General features: G+C 35.9%; 1 protein-coding gene across 1 annotated transcript; it reads right to left on the bottom strand.

The window, feature by feature from the left end:
• Positions 1-3,447: 3,447 nt before the first annotated feature.
• Positions 3,448-16,753, bottom strand: LOC140164513 (collagenase 3-like). Its single transcript, XM_072187808.1, has 8 exons — positions 16,452-16,753; positions 11,277-11,557; positions 10,531-10,817; positions 8,745-8,927; positions 7,904-8,061; positions 6,989-7,136; positions 5,883-6,146; positions 3,448-5,374 (listed from the first exon to the last, which is right to left on the bottom strand). The coding sequence occupies exons 1-8, from the start codon at positions 16,563-16,565 to the stop codon at positions 5,157-5,159; spliced, it is 1,653 nt and encodes a 550-aa protein (XP_072043909.1). The 5' UTR covers positions 16,566-16,753; the 3' UTR covers positions 3,448-5,156.
• Positions 16,754-21,258: the final 4,505 nt, after the last annotated feature.

Genomic DNA, 21,258 nt, shown 5'->3' with positions numbered 1-21,258 from the left:
CCTACTCCTGTCAGCCAGCGATTAGGGTTAAGGTTAGATATTAGGATTAAGGATTAGGATTAAGGTTAGGGATTATGGGTTATGATTAGGGTTAGGGGTTATGGGATTAGAGTCAGGGTTAGGGATTACGGTTAGTGGTTAGGGTTAGAGTCAGGGATTAGGGTTAGATTTCAAAAGTAATAACTACCTTAATGTAACTGCATGAAAGCATGGTGAATGTAACCTTAATGGGCTATTTCCCCATACATTTCCGCCAATAACCTTAAAGAGGAAGCCTCGCCAGAGCAGTTCTTCTAGGGTGAACCAAACCTGCCTGGTTATCAAATTAATCAGTAACAAGGTTATATCTGAATTTGGCATGTGCTAATTATGTTTTAATGTTATTGCATCAATTAGCACCTGCCAAATTCAGAGATAACCTTGTCATTGATTTAATTTGATAACCAGGCAGTTTTGGTTCACTCCAGAAGAACTGCTCTGGTGGGGCTTCCTGTTTAATATTTACCCCGCCCCGTAATTTCCCTCATTCTTCAGGCCATGCCCTTTATCATAATAAATGAGGGGCAGGCATAGTTCATGCTGTTTGGGTTTGTAAGTGAATGTTTTAAGTGCGTCAACACCCTCGTCGCACTGGACGATACAGGGGGGGGGGGTCTGAGGAGTCTTGGAATCTGCTTGGAATGTGTCCCGGAACAGTGGCATAGATTGCTTTTTGACATTGGGGGGGTTGAAAATATATATATGGTCAATTCCAGCGAAAAGGGGACAAAATTCTCTCTATGTTAACTTTCCACTTTAAAATGTCATTGATAAAAGAAATCACGTTATTGATGGAGCATATCATGTCACGTCCAATGTGCTCTCTTTGTGCATATAGGCCTTTACTAGCAAGTCATACCAGGGGACAAGTTATGATGGCTTAAATGAATTGGCGTTACCCACGAATTCAAAGATAAAGCACCATATATGTCATTGAATGTCCTTCAATCAAAATGAAATTATTACCGTTAGAAAGACGTTTGCATGATCTCTCATCATATGTAAAACGATTGAATTCCACCAAAGTTTGTGGACTCTAGAGGCCATTAAGTGAATTTGGCTAATAATTTTGTTACCCGCGTATCAAAAATAAAATGATCGTTCTGAAAAATGTTAAGTGAATATGCCATAAATGACTATATCATGAAACGAAGTTTCGTTCTATAATTCTGAGGTCCAAGTGATTATTTTATGCAAATACGTTTTACCCATAAAATTCCATAAAATCAAATTTGACGTTACCCACGTATCAACTGTTACCCACGAGTCCTGCAAATATAATTGCCATAACTTAAATTAACATTTAATGACTTTGGACACTGAATTTAGTTTGACAAGCGCTTAAAATTGTAAATCGTAAAAATACGTTCACCGCTTTAAAAAAGAATCTACGACGGTTTAAACTTCTGTTACCCACGAATCCCGAATAGATGCTAGCCTTGAAAAACAAGGAGATTGTTTATTTTAAGTTTAAATCAGCACATATTCAAGCCATGGGTATGCTATAATTTTTACAGTACTTACAGTTTATGCACCTAAGAAACGCAAACCCCAAACGGTACTATAGTACTTATAGCTTTACCCACGAATTCGGCGTTACCCACGAATCCAAGGATTTACTCGTAAATTATATGTTTCTTATGCATCTTAACATTTTGAAAACATGCGAATAGGTTCCAAAACAGTCCTGTTTAATAGCATCCTCTTGAAAGTATACTGAAGCTGTATCATGACGTTTTGATTGATTATCCTAAATTACCATTTTTTAGGTAAATGCAATTGGTTAGAGAAACGGGAATCATTGAAACACAATGGAGGAATAACCGCATGATGGTTTCCAACCTTCTGTAATATTTTCTATTTTGCCGCTTACCAATACATACCTTCAAATATGTGTTACCCACGAACATTTTGGTTACCCACGAATCCCTACTTAAATTATAGTTAACAATGTATTGATAGTGTTTTAGTTCATAGGAACTGTCAAACACGAGTTAATAGAATATTGCTGCATGAAAATATGGAATGATTTTACTAAAATAATAATATAAAACTGTTTGCTATGTCTATTTGATTTGGCAACTTCATTATTCTCACAATAATATACCCAAAATGCCATAATGATCCATTCTAAATAGTCCATGTAGTTTGTATTTTGATTAAAATTCATTTTAGTGCCATTGCAGCCTGAATTATTGACATACGGAAAAGTATTTTTTATTTTTATTAAAAAAAATTAATAGGAATTGCTATTTTCCAGACGCTGTTACCCACGAATCCATCCGGGATCCTCATCCTGCGACGAGATACAAAATCTAACTTTATATTTATATGAAGCATTTATTCTAATCTTTCGAAATAATACAGTAATGTTAAATGACAGCCACTTTGGAAAGAGTTCGAAGAATTGACACAATCGTAACTGTACACCTGGTTCTTTCTTAAAATTTGTAATAACCAAAATATTTCTTTGTAGATATATGTAATAAAATTCTATTTTACGTTCAAAGTCTTCACCGATTTCTAGTGTATATGAGTCACACATAAAATATTGAAAGATATTAAAGAAAGTGAAATTTTATGGCGTACAACAGGCGAAAAAGGCTTGAATTCGTGGGTAACATGCATATGCGCATTTAACACTTTATTTGGTCTAGCAAGAAAAGTTATTTTTCAATCCGATGGCACTTCCACCTGATGATTCACTAGATATGATCGTCTCATTTGATAAGTCTAGAATTGAAAAGGAAAACATTTTCAAAATGGCCCCCAGAGAGAATTTTGTCCCGCTTTGGCTGGAATTGACCATATAAGTATATAAGTATAGTGAATCCCGCACCTTTTGGCAACAAAAGAAGTTTATGACACATGGAACAAAAGTGGAATAAATGCGCAAAAATTGATTTTTTTTAAAGGTTAAACTGACCAAATGTGAGGTTAATTAATAACTCTTAGAAGTATAGGCCTACTTTTCATTGGGGGGGGCAAGGGATCAAGGGGAGGTCCGCCCTGCCTCCCCTGACATGATACTTACTATACATGCACATGACGAAAATTAAAAAGACTGATATCGGTTCACTTTTTTGTCTTTCATTCATAATGTTGTTTATTATTTTCGTACAAAAATAAAACAATGAAGTATAAGAATTATTTACCACTGATGAACATATGTAATTTATGACGTTTTCATGTATTTAATAATAACTAATTGAGTTATTACTTATAATACTATATCTGTAGATTTATTTTAGTGGAATGTGTTATAAAACCCCTTTTATATAGTTAGGTCCATAACCAGGGAGGATTTATGTGAACATGGTGAAGGGGATGCTGACTTCCAAAAAGTGAACCTTTTTTGTTTATTTTGAATGGACAGTGCGCTTGGCCGCTTGCGCATATTTATTTTCGTAAAAAGTGGGCTTATGACTCCCTAAAACTGCCCTTTTCTGATCTTTAGAACGTCTTGTCACCAACATGTAAACATTTCGTCCATTTTCTCCCACGTTTGGACCTTTTTATTGGAAAAAAAAAATAGAAAAAGGGGACCCTGCGTATGGGCCTATCTATAGCGGGTTCTTTCAATATTATTCTGTTGCCGCCCAACCTCGCCAGCGAGGTTTTCTTTTTGTAAATACATGTTTATTTTTACCAAGATATTATTTCTTCGTCAGCATAGTTTTACTTTACACTCTAAATAAAAAATAGTAAAAATTACTCAATTTGTCAAATGGACCTCAATATTGATTAAATTTTTACTCAATATATTGATTACATTTTTACTCAATATATTGATTATACATTTGTACTCAATATATTGATTACATTTTTACTCAATATATTGATTACATTTTTACTCAATATGATTTAATCAACATTAAATAAATAATTTAATCAACATTGCGAATTATTATCACAGCGTTCGTTATTTATACATCAACATTAATTCATTTACTGCACAAAAAGGAAGATAACACGATTATCAAGACCAATATCTAAAGTCACATAATAATACCTAACGGATGATGACAACAAGTATTTATAAACACGATGAATGGACATATGGTGCTCAATTATCTCGAGACCAATAGTAATAAACAAATAAATAATGTATAGTTACTTATTAATTATATTAATAATACTTAACTCGCTCATATTGAGCATGGTCCTGTAGAACCTAAGAGTTTCCCTCCCTCTCTCGCTCCATCCCCTACGCTCTCTCTCCTCTCCCACTCTCCCACTCTCCCTCTCTAGCTCTCTCTCTCTCCTCTATATATGTGCCCAGTCAACCCCCCTGTCCCCCCCCCGTGAAAACCCAAAATTACGAACATTTCTACTTTTTATGCAATTTCACGCAATTTCTTGAATTTGACCCCCTGAAATTCAGGGGCTAGGGGCCGCCACTGCACACGCACCACACAACCCATCCATACACTTAATAAATAACAAACACATCCCCATTTTCACCTTAACTTGGACAGTTACAATATATCCTGCCTATGGTTTGTCCATACTCAGCAAATTTAAATGAATTTGGATCATGTTCTATATATTAACACAACTCGCAGAACTTTTCCCAATTTGCTTAATTTACGCTTCACTTAAAATTCCTTCATATACATACATGTTAGATAGCACCAAATGAATCAAAAGTATGAATTTAAAGCTTGGATTATTTTAACTTATACCAGTAGGCCTATAAGGTACGGCAAATATTATTAGCCCTGTGACTATAATATTCAACATACCGTAAAACCTCGTCTACAAGCATATAAAGTGTTTTTGATGAAAGCTTAATCAATACAAAACAAGGGTAGGCCTACCGTAAATATCCCAATACAATAGATTGGTCTTACAATAATACTTGTTTGTATATGCTTGGATCTGTAATTTATTTGCTCAAACTCCATAATGGCGCCTGGAATAATTTAGCTTTTATCAGAGGCACTCTATATGTTTGCAGACGAGGTTTTTCGGTAGTCAATCTTTTTATTATTTTCTTTGTTCATTTCCCATCTTTTTCAAAATTCTGATCCAAGTTGGGGTCGTGACACATAACCTATAATAGCGGAAACAGTGTTCAAATGCATCAGGGCAATCTGAAAATAATGCTGTAGACTCTATAAAAACTGGTTCAAAACCATCAGCAATGTCCCTAGTACGACTCCCAGTAATGTTGGCGTTCTCGTTGCAGCTCCACTACCACCACCACCCTCTAACTTTCCTGGTTCGCATCCAAGGAAATCTTCTCCGAAGGCCTTAGGATATCCCGGGTCAACGGCTCGTGTTAGGTCATTGTACATGTAGTATTGTGACCCCTTCACGAATATTGGAATACCTGCAAGCAAAATAGAGTGTATAAGTTTTGTGCAATGGGCGGGGCTATCATTCGGGTCACCTGCCACGTAGGCCGGTTTTAGATTGAGCTAGTTGCCACCTGGAAAGGATATCAATGACACAATGTTTTCTTGAGTCCTTAGCATGTGTATGAACAGAAAAGTTCAGGTATGCGCGCATCTTAGGGTGGGTTGGGAGAATATAGGGGTAATTGTTTAAAATGGCCGCCAAAATAGCATATTTTCATTAAAACAGCTTAAAGCAACTTGTAAAACACTTAATATCCACAGTTATCATTGAGAAATGGCTTCTGGAGCTTTAAACAATACATTTGGCTTAAAATTAGGTTGTATGCATGTTTTAAATTCAAAATGTTTTGTTTTTGCCTGGTACACACACTGTTAGGTCTTGCCTGGCCTTTTGCTTGAATTGCTATGAATTAAAAAAAAAATAATATTCATTCCTTTAAACGGGTCACTTAAACAGATAAATGTAATAACGGAACTCACCATCTTTATACCGGAAAGCGGCACCAAGGTCTGCAGGTATACCGGGGAATACAAGGTCGATTTCATACGGCCATCCTTCATCAACAGTTTGGGTACCTTCGTCAAACCTCCACACCTGGTTACCTTTGAAGAAGTAGGTTTTCAAGTACTCATTGTAGGTCAGTACGGCGTCCACATTACTAGGTAACCTGGCGTCTAATTCTTTAATTGTTTTGGGGAAACCGGTGACTGCGTTGAGACCGTCGTACTCCCAATAGTTATTACCTGAGAAAAAGGAAAATAACAAAGGTATTAAACTTATAACTTAACTTTAGATATCACCTGTTAGTATAAGGAGTCAAATGCAACAAATAACTTTAGCTTTACATGTATATGATTATACATCGATTGCTCAGTACCAGAAGTGGGTAAGTGCTGAGACTAGTAATGGTTTACTAGTCTCAGGTAAGTGCAATAGCTACCATGTGTAGATGCCATGTGCAGATGGGAACAATAGGGCCTATACTCAAAAATTGCCAAGTGTTCACAGGGCAGCTATTGCACTTATCCACTTCTAGCACTGAGTAGTCGACATTAGCCTTTTTATAATTTGGCGGGCACAAAAGGAGGGGGCGTACTTTAATTTGGGTAATCTTTTGTCAGCTGAGAAGCATTACAAAAGATTACCTAAACCACAGTACGCCCTCTCATTTTGTGCCTGCCATATTTCATAAAGACTAATGTAGATAAAGTTGGCCTAAATGAAAAGGTACAGCTCCAGTTTTTACAGAATTTGTTCAAGCAAATTCATTATTATGGAGTGCGCGTCGACACGAAACGCGTATGTGCTATTTGAATACATACATTTTTAATTTAATTTAGCCAAAGGTATTCCTTACATTTCATGATAAAAAGTTTTTTGAAAATTCCCTTGCTATTTGTTACTTTTTATGATGTTTTAATGCCATAGTGTCTGCCCTTGTAAAAACCAATTTAAGATAAATAGCGCCATCAGTGTTCACGTTTACTTAAAAATGACATAGTTTAACATGCCATCAAACGACTGTGGTCAGGCTTTTGAGATACGATACATGATGCAGACGACGAATTATCAATATTATAATTACCTTTGAAGAAGACTATCCTTTGGTCGTGGTATCTTTCGTACGCTGCATCAATGTCGTTTGGTAAATTGTACCAGAAAAATTTGGTCTCATCTCCTTCCACTTTTGTTAATAATGTCTTAGGTGTACGAATACGCCAGTAACGATCACCCTGCATTAAATAGAATATAGATATAGTTACATTATGATTTGCATATGGGCATTGGGCACTAAAGCCTAAAATACAAAATAATTTACGCTATATGTTAATAGGCCTATTCTGTCTACTTTCAGTGGGCAAATGCGCCTCGCAGCATGCAGTCAAGTTTAACTCAATCGGTAAAGCGCTACAGGGACGACTAGAGCTGATGAACAGTGTCAAAGTTAATTCTCGTATAAAATCGAGTAGCTTAAAAAATGATTCCTCTTGACAAGGACTTTCCTGTTAAATGGCCCGATATATCCGTACGAAACTAGGAAGCTGATGGATACGACGGTATCATAGGCTGATTAAGGTTCTGCGCATGTATGGTGCTGCGACTGTGAATAATACTAAATGGTTATAATGTGCCTCAGACCACTGCTGGTCAGCGAATTCCTTTAAAGTGTGCTGAGGATCATGATCATACATGTCATAATTTACTTCTGTCCGCACCGTTATTTACCGTGCTTCTTTTTTTCTCTTTTCAACTTTTAAGATGAAAATAATATCAGTAAAGTAAATCATCGACACAAATAATTAGATACGAACAAGTAAACCTGCAAATGTGTGTTTTAACCTCATTAGCTCAGTTGGTAAAGCGCCGGAATTTGGTACAATCTCATGTTTTCAAAAGCGCTCGATAGTAATCACATAGGCTATCTGGTAACTATCGAGTTCTTGCGGTGCAAGCAAAGTTCGATTTAATTTTCATTTTTCGTAGCTATAAGTTAACTCACCTTAAAAGCAAACAATTCTCCTCTGATATAACCAATAGCTCTGAAAGACAGAGAATTACATGCCCCGATTTCTGGTTTACCGGGAGTCACTGGTGGAGCACCTGGGTTACTGGGTTTCTTGGTAGTGGGATCAGCTGCAGGGGGAGCTTCTGGACCACCTGAAATGAATCAATTGTGGATAAACGGTCAGCCACTCTATCAACCAATCAATCAACCAACCAATCAATCAATCAATCAATCAATCATTCATTCATTCATTCAATCAATCCCCAATACCATGAATACCAAGCCAAAGCATATCATAAACATGATAAAAGTTCTAAGATAATTATAATTGTACATTGCGAATGATCCTCACATGCAAATGTCAAGAACTGAAATCGATGTATTAGTTCAGTAAGTGCAAAAATAAATTGTATTTTAGAAATTAGAAATTCGACAGTCTTGTCAAAAATACGTTTTGAGTCTTGTCAATAGACTAATAAAAAAACCCAACAACAACAAAAAAACCTTTCCAACTTTTTTATATAGTTATAGTATTTCTAAAGCTGGACCACTCAAACATGATATTGCCAGGCAGAACATGCACTATATGCCAAACATACTCGTATGTATCAGGGTATAGTTCTTTAACCCCAATATTGAGATATGGAAGTTAACGAACTGTGCCACTGGAAGTGAAACAGTTTTGACTCATGGTGACGTATGTTGTATACACTGTTAAAACAGGTTCAACTCATCAAAATATTTTACATTTTACATATTTTACCAAAAGTTTCTAATTATACAGCGTCACAGCGTATCAGAACTTCTTTAAGACATCTTTGAGTTAGTGACTTACCATAGAGGAGTTGAATACCAACTTGATCATCATAAGGAAGTGTATAGCTTGCCATGGTTACGTCTGGTGGCTGGTAATAGGGTAACATCAATGCTCCTTCCACGCTGGAATGAGCCAACCCCAGGGCGTGGCCAATCTCATGGAGCGCGACAATAAACAGGTCGATATCTCGGGAGTATTGATCTGTGAAATATATTAAAAATGTGGATATGAAGTTTAAAAAATGTTGCAATATACTGTTCGAGACTAGTTTTGAATAACCATTTCTCTCATCCACTTAGGCCTAAAAACAAATGTTTGATTGGCGTAACATAAAAAAAATAGGGTAGGGTCGGTTGGTCGGCATTTTTTAAAACTTTTTTACACACATTTTATGCTGTAAATTGCTTTTTTTTTTTCTTTTTTTTTTTCAATTTTTTTGCAAAAAATAAGAAAAAAGTCTAGGGTCGGGCCTATTTTTAGGGTCGGTCGGATTAGCCCAATCAAACCATTTTTAGGCCTTATTGACGACTGTAAAGTGTGCTGAGGCTTGTGGATCAACGTCTAGGCGTTGTGCCTGTGCGCAGCGCACTATAAATCACTGCGCTTTTGACGCTCAAGGTTTATCTGAAAGTATTCATTCAATTTTGTGACCAATTATTGATTTTAGCATCCAAAATGCTATTACCGATTACAACACATTCAGTTCCAGAGAAATTAAGGTTACGCTTGATTTTGACCAATGTTGTACTCATATTTGCTGCATGTAGGCGGCCACCTAAACCAATTTGTTTGTTTTTTTCAGAAAATAAACATTATAGGCTAACAATTCATAGTACAAGCTGATATTCTAAGGGTTATTCTTAAACACTTGATGATGTTCTTGCAATCTTATTGGTTGTTACCCGTGTGATATGACACGTCGACGCAATACTCGTACACGCTATTTGAACCAATCGGAGGTCGGTATAGCAACAACGGACTGATCGATTTTAAGCCCTATGTAATTCCTTGTTAAATGTAGCATTTAATTTGATTAAAATTTGATATACTTATGATTAATATATTAATTGAATTGAAGAATGAGAATAAAGGTATTGTTTTAGCCGCTGTCGTGCATCTATCGTCTCATATAACACGCGACATCATTAGTTATGGCGAAAAATAATGATGTCGCCCGTGTTATACGAAACGATAGATACACTCCAGCGGCTAAAATCAGAACCTTTATAATTATTCTCTAATTCTTGTGATATCATTTTTTAACCTAGCTCATATAAAACAAAATGTATAGGCCTACTTTTGCAAGTGTTTCAATTTTTAGGGAAAAAGAGGATTTTAAATTTAGAAGCGGGTTTTTATTGGTCACTCAGCTCAGATGAATATATCATTAAATTAACCAATCAGTGACTCTGTAATAAATGGGTAGTGCACATAGGGTTAAGGGGGTACTACACCCTGCCAAATTCTGTGCCTATTTTTGCATTTTTCTCAAAATGATAGCGCATTGGGGACAAGTAATATGTATATTATAGGGGCAAGGAATACAACTACTGCACTGGAAATTTTATTTCAGCACAGACAACAGTTAAGGAGTTACAGTCAAAAATGAGGGAAAACCAATATTTGATAAATAACTCAATAACTACTTGCTTTGAGTTGTTGAAATTTCAGTACAGTAGTTGTAGTCCTTGCCCCTATGTCTTACTTGTCACCAAATGTGCTATAATTTTTGAGAAAAATGAAAAAATAGGCACAAAATTGGCCAGGGGTGTAGTACCCCCTTAACGCATATATATAAACATACCAGTAACTTCCGCAAATGGTTCAGCGTCGTCAAAATGGACGTCTCCGTCAAGATCTCCAAAACCGCTCATTGGTGGATAAGCATGGGCCAAAGTAAAACCGACACCATCAAAAGGATAGGGATCGCCATGGTACTCGCGACCGAATTTAAGATAGATATCCGCAAATCCGCCAGTTTTTTCTTCGAATTTCAAAGGTGTTGCGTCACTCCAAACTTTGAATGCTCTTCTAATCGCATCGTTGCTTGCAGTGCTTGAAATCTTACCACTTCCGGCACTGTTTAGGATTCTGGGAAAGTATGAAAGAGTGGAATACTTAATTAGTATTTCTATTTATTATTTCTGGAGTAAAAACAAATATGTCTAAATCTCAGCACTATAAAGGAATGCAAAGAACAGGGCTTTTTGTAATCATCAATTAAAAAGTACGTTGAAAGATTATCAAATCAAAAACAAAAAACACCTCCATAAACAACAACAACAACAACAACAACAACAACAACAACAACAACAACAACAAAACAATATATAAATTATTCAAATCTATTGAACATGGCCCCAATCATTGTCTCTTACACGACACAGTAGTTAATCCCATTTGTTGTTTATAATTATTTCAGTGAAAAGCTTATATTCGGATAATTACGGTAGAACTACCCCATCATAATAAAATGCAGCTCAATAGACTGTTTTTCTTTTCCTTCTAAATTTATATTATTTGTTACATGTACGATAGAGGTTCCCGTACCTGAAGGACAACATAGTTTTCTCCCATTTCCCACCAGTGTGTGCATATCTTTTCTCCAGTGCTCCTCCCAATGCGTCCCCTGTCTCACTACTAACTCCTGCAGGATCAGGAACACCACATCGGGGCTTCTTCGTCAAAGCAATGGTAGCTGCATCGAATTGACCTGTCTGCGGAATGTTGCCGTAGAGCTGCATTCGTCGTATGCCACCCTCGATATCCACTACTCGAAGCAGCGAATCGCTGCTGTCCTTTTGGAGGTATCCATAATTCCGCATCCATGTCTGTCGAAAATAATGAGAGAAATTATTTAATGATAACGAAACGAAAAATACGACTTCTGTTCGAAAGACTGTTTTGAATATAAAATAAGATTTTTTGAGTTACAAAAAACTATTCGCCATGATAATGTATCAGAATTAACTATACCATAGCAATAGGTTAAAACAACTGAATATATTGCACTGCACTAGTATAGTTGAGTTGCTCTATGAAAAAGGACATAAAATTGTACCCTGCTGATCCACACTGATAAGCTGTCAGCATTAAGAGCTTAGAAGTGTGACCACTAATTCAACAATTATCATCCTTGAGGCAATGAGCAATTAACTGACAAGACCAGGAACAGAGACCAAGCACAAGGTGATAATACATTGGCTAAGCTGGGAGTGAAGGGGGTAATTATCAGTAATTACTTTTTTCATAGAGCAACTCATATTAACTATACGTTCACTCTAACTCTGCATTGAACCATACAGGCCATGATGTCTAAGAATAGGGATAAATACCTGGAACGTATAGTTCTGCAGAATATTCATATCATGTTGATCACTCGCACCTGTAAGGTCAGTATCTTTGGTATTGTATTCAATCTATCATTGCAGACATACATGGGTGATGAGTGCAACCTGCCTGTAGTGCAGGGCGATATATTCAAAATTGTTTTAACTTATTACTGTGGCAGTTAATCCTGTTTCATGATCACTTCTATGTCGAATAAGTGGAAACAAAGAAACAAATAGTATATAGACCTTCGAATATATAAATGCTTATTTTACACAATAAAAGTTCTCGATAGAGCAACCAGGAGGTGTTTCAAAAAATGTTGCTTTTCAAATGAACTATGGTAATTTCTCGATTTGGAACATGGTATCTCGATTCGAAAAGCCACATTTTTGATAAACCTGACTTTTCGATAAAGAAACAATTTTTGCACAAATTGAAAGGCTACGTTTTTGTTTTGATTTTTCCTCAACAGTTTTCTGATGATGGCCCTTAACGTTGGCCTTACCTCACGCAAGTTGCCTTGCAAGCCCGCTTGCAAGAGATAATTTAAGTGTGATAAGAAAGTACAATTACCTATCATGTAAAATATTTTGCTCGTTCGATGGTCACCCATGGTCATGGAAATTGACCAATCAGTTTCCCGACATTGCTACATGTAATCCGGTAAAACTTTTGTGGTTTTTATGATTTAGGCCTATCAGTTACAATAGTTCATTAAACATGTTAGTTCATTGCAGCAGCTGGCGAAAAGTTGAAAAGAATTTAGTTTCATTGTATTATAAACATAAATAAAACCTATATTGTTTGAGGACAATCATGTTTATGTTTTAAAAGATTAAAATCAAAACACCACAGATCCTCCACAAACAAGGGTTCTTGTATTTAGTAGGTCAAAGAAAGTTCATATCTGGTTCGATTGTAATTGATACAGACATGAGTCATCCTTACCCCAAATTAGATCATTGGTGATTTCTCCTTAAAATACAAAAGAAGGTATATTGATATAGGTTGGTGGCGAAATTGTCTAACATTGACCAGGAGAATTGACAAGACTTGAGGTTAGCTACTGTAAACTGTTGCGATTTTTGTAGTTCAGAGCATCTTGCGGAATTATGGTAGTGAGCTTTGGCAAAATTTCACCCATTGATCATTTCATAGCGAGTGGGTAGAAGAATTCAAATATCACATAATATATATTATATACTTATGTAGGTACTGTGGTTCTTAAGTTATGTGAAGGCTGAAACAACAACACTTTTGTAAAACGTACCGGTACATAACTCATTTACAACAACAATAAATCAAGCAAGTTTTCACAGTATATATGATTTGTAGAATGAACTTTTGCAAAACATCAAAGTGTTATTTTTCAATAATATATTGATTTAGATAATAAAAATCGACTTTGTTCATTTTGTTCTTATACGTAATAGGCCAACTTACCTATTTTGACAGATCATAATTGTGTACAACTACACTGTAAATCCAAGTGTTTAGAGTTTCTGTAACACTTTTTAAACACAGCAAGGTGTTTAATTCTTCATTTACACAGTAAAGGACACATAAACACCTAAACACCAAAGTAAACACATAAACACAAAAGAGTAAACATATGCGAGTATTTAGATTCTAAACATCAACACTTTCAAAATTGTTTAGAAAGTAATGACACCAAATGTTTTCAAAGTCAACACGTGTACATGTGCATTTACTTTTCGAACAATATGAAAGTAAACATGTTGAATGTTTAGAATCTAAATACTCTCATGTGTTTACTCTTTGTGTTTAGGCCTATGTGTTTACTTTGGTGTTTAGGTGTCCTATACCTTAACTGTGTAAATGAAAAATTAAACACCTTGCAGTGTTTAAAAAGTGTTACAGAAACCTAAACACTTGGATTTACAGTGTATACCTGTAGTGTTTTTTTTTTTTTTGTTAATTGAATGATCATTGACTCACAATGCTATACACGATTTACATACAAGTTCGTGAAAGTTAAATTTTTAAAATTAATGATCTGTTTTGCAATTTTTGTTTGTGGGGGTACTTGTTGTTATTATCTACACTTGCCAAAAAACAAACCCACACACTTTTACACACGCCTCAGGTATTTAAAATGCAGTGGCTTGTAGCGAGGATATTGTTAATTGAGCGTGCAAACACATGTAAACATTATCATGGCTACACTTGCCGATCAACATGGTATTAATAATTTTATTTAAGCACGCAGCATTCAGCGCATATGCGTAACTAAGTAACTTTAACAGTTTAAAGGATAATACAGGTCTATAACCTATTTTTTTTTTCATTTTCATTTATTTACTTATTTTTTGTAAAACAAGATAAGCCAATGGCGTATATGTGTCGTAACAATTTTACAACTATATTCAAGATGGAGATTTTTGAGTTACAATACAAATATTTCGTGTGTAGGCCTACGATCTTGAACAACAGGATCTTGAACAAAACGTTTTTAAGTAACTAATGTCCACTTGTTAGGAGGCCCGTTTTTGTGTTTTGTTTCGTTTTCAAGTCAAGAGATTAATTCTTAAAGTGCTGGCAGGCCTGTTAGTTTTTTGAAAATAGCCTACATTAATTTTTACATAATTTATGATTGATTAAAATTGGTTTTCCGTTTTTCTCATGGTCTTCGCACGCGTTTAGACTTTTGTGTGTTTGAAATAGGATGATCATATTCTCTAGTCTTAAATTTATAGGTATTTCTCCAATAACAACCATAATGATTAGGCCTATTATTAGGCGACTTCGGAAAATTGTACAGATTTCTTTAGTCCTTGGCATATCTCTGAAAGTCCCTTTATCAAAACCAATAACAAATGCTTCATAGAAATAATGTTCTTTTAAATTTACCATCATGCACTAATACTAGTAATATGGCCATCGAGAGTCTTACCACCGGAAACGTTTCAGATATAAAGCGTTAACCATGTTAGCTGTCTTATCTAACCTGTTTCCGATAAGTGTCACGACTCACGAGCGCATGCACTTCGGTACGCACTTCCATAGGGTTTCTTAAAATACCAACTTAATTGAAACCAGGGACGAAAGACCTCGTGCTTAAATCTGATACGTTGAAATTATAATGCTTGAAATTTTTACATCTTGATTTCACGATTTCATATATTTCATAAAATCCAGTCATCAAATTTTGAATCAATTAGGGGCCTATAGATTGTAAAATGCATTGTATAGTAAAGCCTAGTAAATTTTTATTCATAATATTTTCTCTATTTGCGTATTCGCTTTATGTAAGCCTAAATGCTTGAAGTAATATATGCCTAGATATAAAGTGGTCATATAATTTTATTGATATTAGACCGAAAACAAAACAATAACTTCAAACAAACAAGTCTATTAATTTAGACAATTTTAATGCTTATTAGTGCCAGAAGTGGGTAAGTGCAATTGTTACCCTGTGAGATTTGGGAATACAGAGTATAATAGGCCTATACTACACGTGGCAATTATTGCACTTACCCGCTTCTGGTATCGGTATATGCATAATCATGATGTAGCCAGATAAAAAAATAAGGAACACATTGCAAGAAATCCCCGGGGGGGGCACTCAACTTTGGAAGTGACGGGTATGTTCCTACCGGAGTCGCGAAGTAGGGGCCTATCGGGTACAAAGCGTTATTTTAAAAAAGGGGGTCATTGGGTACAAACAAAATAAAAAAGGGGGTCATTAGGTACAATATTTTGAAAAAAGGGGGTCATCGAGTATAAGATTTATTAAAAAAAAGGGTCATCGGGTAGAAAATTTTGAAAAAATGGAGCAAAATTTTGAAAATTTCAGGCATAATTTTGAAAAAATGGAGCAAAATTTGACAGTTTCTGCATTTTTTGTTGCATTTTGATGATGCTATTCTAGAAAAAAGGGGGTCATTGGGTAGCCGCAACCAAAAAAAGGGGGTCATTGGGTAGCCGCAACTAAAAAGGGGGTCATCGGTATGGCTTTTTAAAAAGGGGGTCATCGGTATAGTCGACTTCAAAAGAGGGGGCCTATTGACAGGCACATACCGTCACTTCCAAAGTTGAGTGCCCCCCCCGGGAAGAAATCCCGCAAGAAATGTAGCCTATTATGTCTATACATTAGAGATTGAACCCCACTTCGGTTTCTAAACCACGAACCCGGGATCACGAACAATGTCAAAGCGTTTGTGAGACTTTTATCTAAAATATGTCCATTTGTGTAGATATTGGTGAAGGTGAGGAACAGTGAGAATGACTGAGAAAGAAGACCAAACCACTTGTTACAAATCACTGCACCGCTCTTCTTAATTGCCACACATATCTTGCCAGTTTATACAGACAATATGCATGTATATAAATATGGTAAATGTACATCATTTAAGATATTATTTTACTTACCAAATAGTCTGTTAAGTTTTCCGATTCTCCATATTGGTTAGTAACTTCAAGTGGTAAGGCGTACCCCTGATGACAAAGCGTCACAGCCGCTATAAGGAAAGTGTATGCAATCATAATTGCTGTTGCCTCTTCTGAACAACTTCTAAAAGTTCACTTAAAATTCTGTTCTAGCTAATCTTTATGTATCCTAGGTTTTAGTACTGCTGCTATTCTAGTACTGTTCTATGCGAGTAAATCCAAGTTAGTGACCCGCTAACCGGGGATCACCATTTATTTATAGGGTTTCCCTCGACTCCCTCGGGGCACTAAACACGATGACATCATGCCAATACAATTTCCATGTCACCTACCAACGGAATAAAAGACCCACTGTCTAGTGTTGTGGTCTTTTACGGAAGTTTTGTGAGTATCAAAGTGGCGAGTTTTAGTCAGTATTGTGAGTGCTACCAAATAAAGTCGAACTATTTTATGTGTGTAAATTTCCTCGGCCAGGTATTGAAACTATGAAACGTTGCACTGATTTTTCTCAAACATTATCCCCAAAACATAGAAAAACGAATTATTACCCCTGGCTCGATGCCTCCTTAACCATGTTAACGCACTATTTATAGAATAAATAAAGAATTGCGAACATGTAAGTTTCGCGTAGAATTTAAGCAACAGAGTTGGGGTTTTTGAGCCATTTAAATGTTCTTTCACTGTTCTTTCAAAACGTTTCAAAATATCAGCATTAAGTTGGTCTACATTAAGGTGTCGTAGGGCCGGGCCATGCAGGGGTTATATTCATTTAAGCCCTCTTTGATCAAAGCCCTCTCGGATGATAAGGATCGTATATGTTACCATATATTACCTTTCCCTCGGGGTTTTGCCCTAATCCCCGATGCCCTCCCCTTCCGGATCCTCTGTGTTGTGCTATGGTTACCCCCTCAACACTAAGCTCAGGACAACGATTGGGTCAAAAAACAGAAATGGTATGTCTTCCAGCGACCGATCCGAAATTGTGTAAAATCAGGGCCGCGGCTTAAAATATCAAATAATAAATAATGTATGTCTATAATATTAATAAGAAGAAGTTATGCCTACACTGTAAAATTTCAAAAACTTATTTCATTACCAAATAAAAACATTATAACCCTTCCTAACTTCTTTATTGTTTTTAACTATCTGGTCCGAACATTATAGGATTAGGTACAATCATGAAAAATGTTATAAATCGTCAAGTTTTCTTTTTCCCAAGTTTGGAAATTATTACAAAGGTCCATTTTCTTAAGAACATTATAATAAAAAGATTCATATGGGGGGGGGGGGGCGTTAAAGTTTACTTTACTTTTCATTACTTCGTAAAAACATGTCCACATTTTGGTAATTCCACACGGGTTGGCATTAATTTTCAGCTGCCCACTTAGTAAATTATTTCCCTGATTTGAGGGCAAAAATAAATTGATGTAATAAATTATCCTTAGTGATCTCCCTGTCTCTATATATTTAATAAATATTTTCTGTATAAGACAATCATGATTAGTGCATATTTAAACCTACATGACTTTATAATCTTTCTTCTATTGCCAAGCTTTCTATCAGACAAGATGGTCTTCTATAAACTAGTATATGATAATCTCTAATAGCAAAAAACTCCATCTTAATTGTTGATAACTCGCATATTTTACCTCCACTTTGTTTCTTCGCTATTTCTGACTAACAACTTTTGCATATTCATGATACAATGACGTATTGTCATTGTAAGTCATCTGAAGTTTAAAGATATAGAACACAAGGCCGAATCGGTAAAAAAATACCGTCATGAAAGAACCGCCCACCCTCGCTTTCAATGCATAATTAGTCAAAGAGATAAATGGTGCAACTCAATGAATAAGAAACTGTTCGTGCGTTCAGTTTGACACGAAAATACTTTTTCACTGTGGAATCATAAATACAGGCACTATTATCTAAAGCAAATACAAGTTTATTAAATAACGATACAATTTCCGTAACAGCAAAATATATATTAAAAAACATGCATGTTAATTTGTTGTTGCATTATATTGTTGTGATTATTATTATTGTTGTTGTGGTTGTTGTTACTGTTGTTGTTGTTGTTATCATTGTTATATTATTTATTTGTTATTGTTGCTGTTGCTGCCATTGTATTTTCTCGGGGTGGGAGGGGGTCTGATGCAGACTTTTGGATGCAGGCCCGGGATGCAGACTTTTTCTATATGGCTACTAACTTGTTGACGTTTTTGCAACCCATCAGTATACCAATTTTCAGGCTGAAAGCAACCAAAAGTCGCCTTGCCCAACTGGGTACTCGTATCTCTGTTGTGCAGTAACTGTCCTAATAGTATTGTCAACAAGAATGGTTTTCCTGTCGATGTCGTTATTCAAGGGGCTTCGAGATCTGCAAACTTTAAAGCTCAGCCTATATAGTTAGGGACCGCTCATTATTAATGTGGGAGAGGGGCCGGGAAAAATGTAGGGGGTTATGTGATTTTCACTCTGACAAACAGGGGGGGTTATGTGATTTTATTTTTCCTGATAGGGGGGGTCATGTGAAATTTAATAGTCATTCACTATTATTTATAATACTAATATCTTGGAAGGCCTTGCATAAATAGTAACAATATCAATCATACCGTACAATTGTCTTATGACTTATTCGCACAAAATTGTTCCCATTTTGCACCATATTTCACCATTTTAGCTTCAATAGGGCAAAAAATTGCGCGCTTCGCGCGAATTTGTACCATAAACATAGTCAATGGCCAAAATGTGGTGGATTCACTATACTTCAAGAATGTTTTCTTTTTCCTACCCCATCCCCCAATGTCAAAAAACAACCGCCACATGCTACACACACAAACCACTCACTCCTCACCACATGACCACCCACCTGCAAGCACACACCTATAAATTTTCTCACCAAAAGTAGATCTATTGGCATAGGCGTAGATCCTGGGGATGGGGGGGGGGTAAATCACCCAATATTTTGCCAGAGGGAGGGGTGGTCAAAGTTGAGGCCTGTTGGCCTATGTGGGTTTATGACCAAATTAACCTTATATTTGGCCATTTTAGGCCCAAATTTATTCCATTTTTGCCCCATATTTCATCGGTTTAGCTTCAAAATGGCAAAAATTTTAACGCGCTTCGCGCGCATTTGTACAATAAGCTTATTTTGTCGCCAATAAGAGCTGGATTCACTATGACTTAATTCAAGAAATTTTTCAAACCATATCACCCCCAATGTCAAAATCCCAATCTCGGTGACTGAATTAATATTGAAGTTTGCTTGACAGGAGGGGGGGGGGTTATGTGATTTTGTTTGATTCAACAGGGGGGTTACGTGAAATTGATTCATCGCAATAGGGGGGCTAGGTATTTTCACCCATAAAGCTCAACATTCTCCCGGCCCCCCCCGCATTAATAATGAACGGTCCCTTAGGACGGGATACATTTTTGGTGTGTGAACCCCCCCAAACTGTCCGGTGTATCTTCTGTGTTTACCCCTTTAATACCAATCATGGGCCAATACGCCCAAAAATGTTCTCTTTTTGTATAAAGCAAGAAGTCTTTTTTTAGTCTTTGTAAAAAAGATATACGCATCCAATTTTTGTGGCCCGTTTGAAAAGCGCCCTCCATATAAAGTCCTCCTTGTTCAATGTCGTTTTATAATATATAGATCATGTTTAGACAAGCTGTAATTTGTAAACATTTAAACAGATTTTAATTCTCATGCTTCAAACCACAACACCTCACTTTCAAATTAATTCCCGCCACTTGACCATGCACTTGTCACTTTTATTTCGATTAAGGTTAATAATTATTTTAAACTGTTGTGATTTGGTAGTTCACAGCATCGTACGAATGGTAGTGAGCTTTGGCAAAAACTGCATTGCTCAATTCATAGCGATTGTGTAGAAGAATTAAAATATCACAGATATACTTTTATAGGTGCTGCGGTTCTTGAGTTATGTTGTAAAGAGGGCTGAAACAACAACACTTTTGTAAAACGTACAGAACTCATTAAAAACAATAAATTAAGCAAGTTTGCAAAGTATACGATTTGTAGAATGAACGTTTGCAAAACATCAAGGTGTTATTTTTCAATAATATATTGATCTAGATAATGAAAATCGATTTTTTGGTTGCTTCGACCAACAATACCTCGTCTACCCTTAAGGTGTAGGCTATTGTATTAAGGTGATAATTTTGTTATTTTTGCATGCCTTTTTAATCTTTCTTTAAATTCACGGTTCAATAAAACTAGGTTTAATTAATGGATGCCCATATATGGATACTGATGAAGTTACATTGTGTCGTTTTGTCCAATTCATCTGGTTAACCTCTCAGTCCTTCCGCCGGACATGTCAATGTTTGAGTGGTCAATTTATTAGTACTGCTATATGCATATCCGTATAGTCTTCCATGATCATGATGATTGTAAGATTCGAAATTTCAAAAACTTTGCTATTTATACCATTCACTAAACTCTAACTATACTGCGCCATGCACTTGGAAAGTGTCCGCGCACTTGGAAAACAAATCCTAATTTAAAAACTAAACCATATTTGGGTTTTTTTTTAATCCTACCCATTTATGACAGCCCATTGAATCCAAAAAGTGATGTTACAAGCATTAGACGAAGGTCCAGTTTTAAAAGTGAAAAAGATTCCAACAAGCATAACAAAAAGTCAACACTGCACAGTTTCTTCAGTCAAGATTTATTTAAAACAGTTTTTATTTCAATTTTTCTTCTCTGTACTTTTTACAATCTTTATTTTACTTTCCAGTTCAGTCTTTCGTTGCAGTT

This window comes from Amphiura filiformis, chromosome 11 (assembly GCF_039555335.1).
Source record: "Amphiura filiformis chromosome 11, Afil_fr2py, whole genome shotgun sequence".
NCBI lineage: Eukaryota > Metazoa > Echinodermata > Ophiuroidea > Amphilepidida > Amphiuridae > Amphiura > Amphiura filiformis.
This window is presented reverse-complemented; position numbering and strand designations above follow the sequence as displayed.

Excerpts from the sequence above, each read along its gene's own strand:
- LOC140164513 (XM_072187808.1), bottom strand. The coding sequence starts at position 16,565 with ATGATTGCATACACTTTCCTTATAGCGGCTGTGACGCTTTGTCATCAG. Across the intron at positions 7,137-7,903 it reads GAGAATTGTTTGCTTTTAAG|GGTGATCGTTACTGGCGTAT; the intron begins GTGAGTTAACTT and ends TATTTAATGCAG. Across the intron at positions 6,147-6,988 it reads AAGGATAGTCTTCTTCAAAG|GTAATAACTATTGGGAGTAC; the intron begins GTAATTATAATA and ends CCTTTTTCTCAG.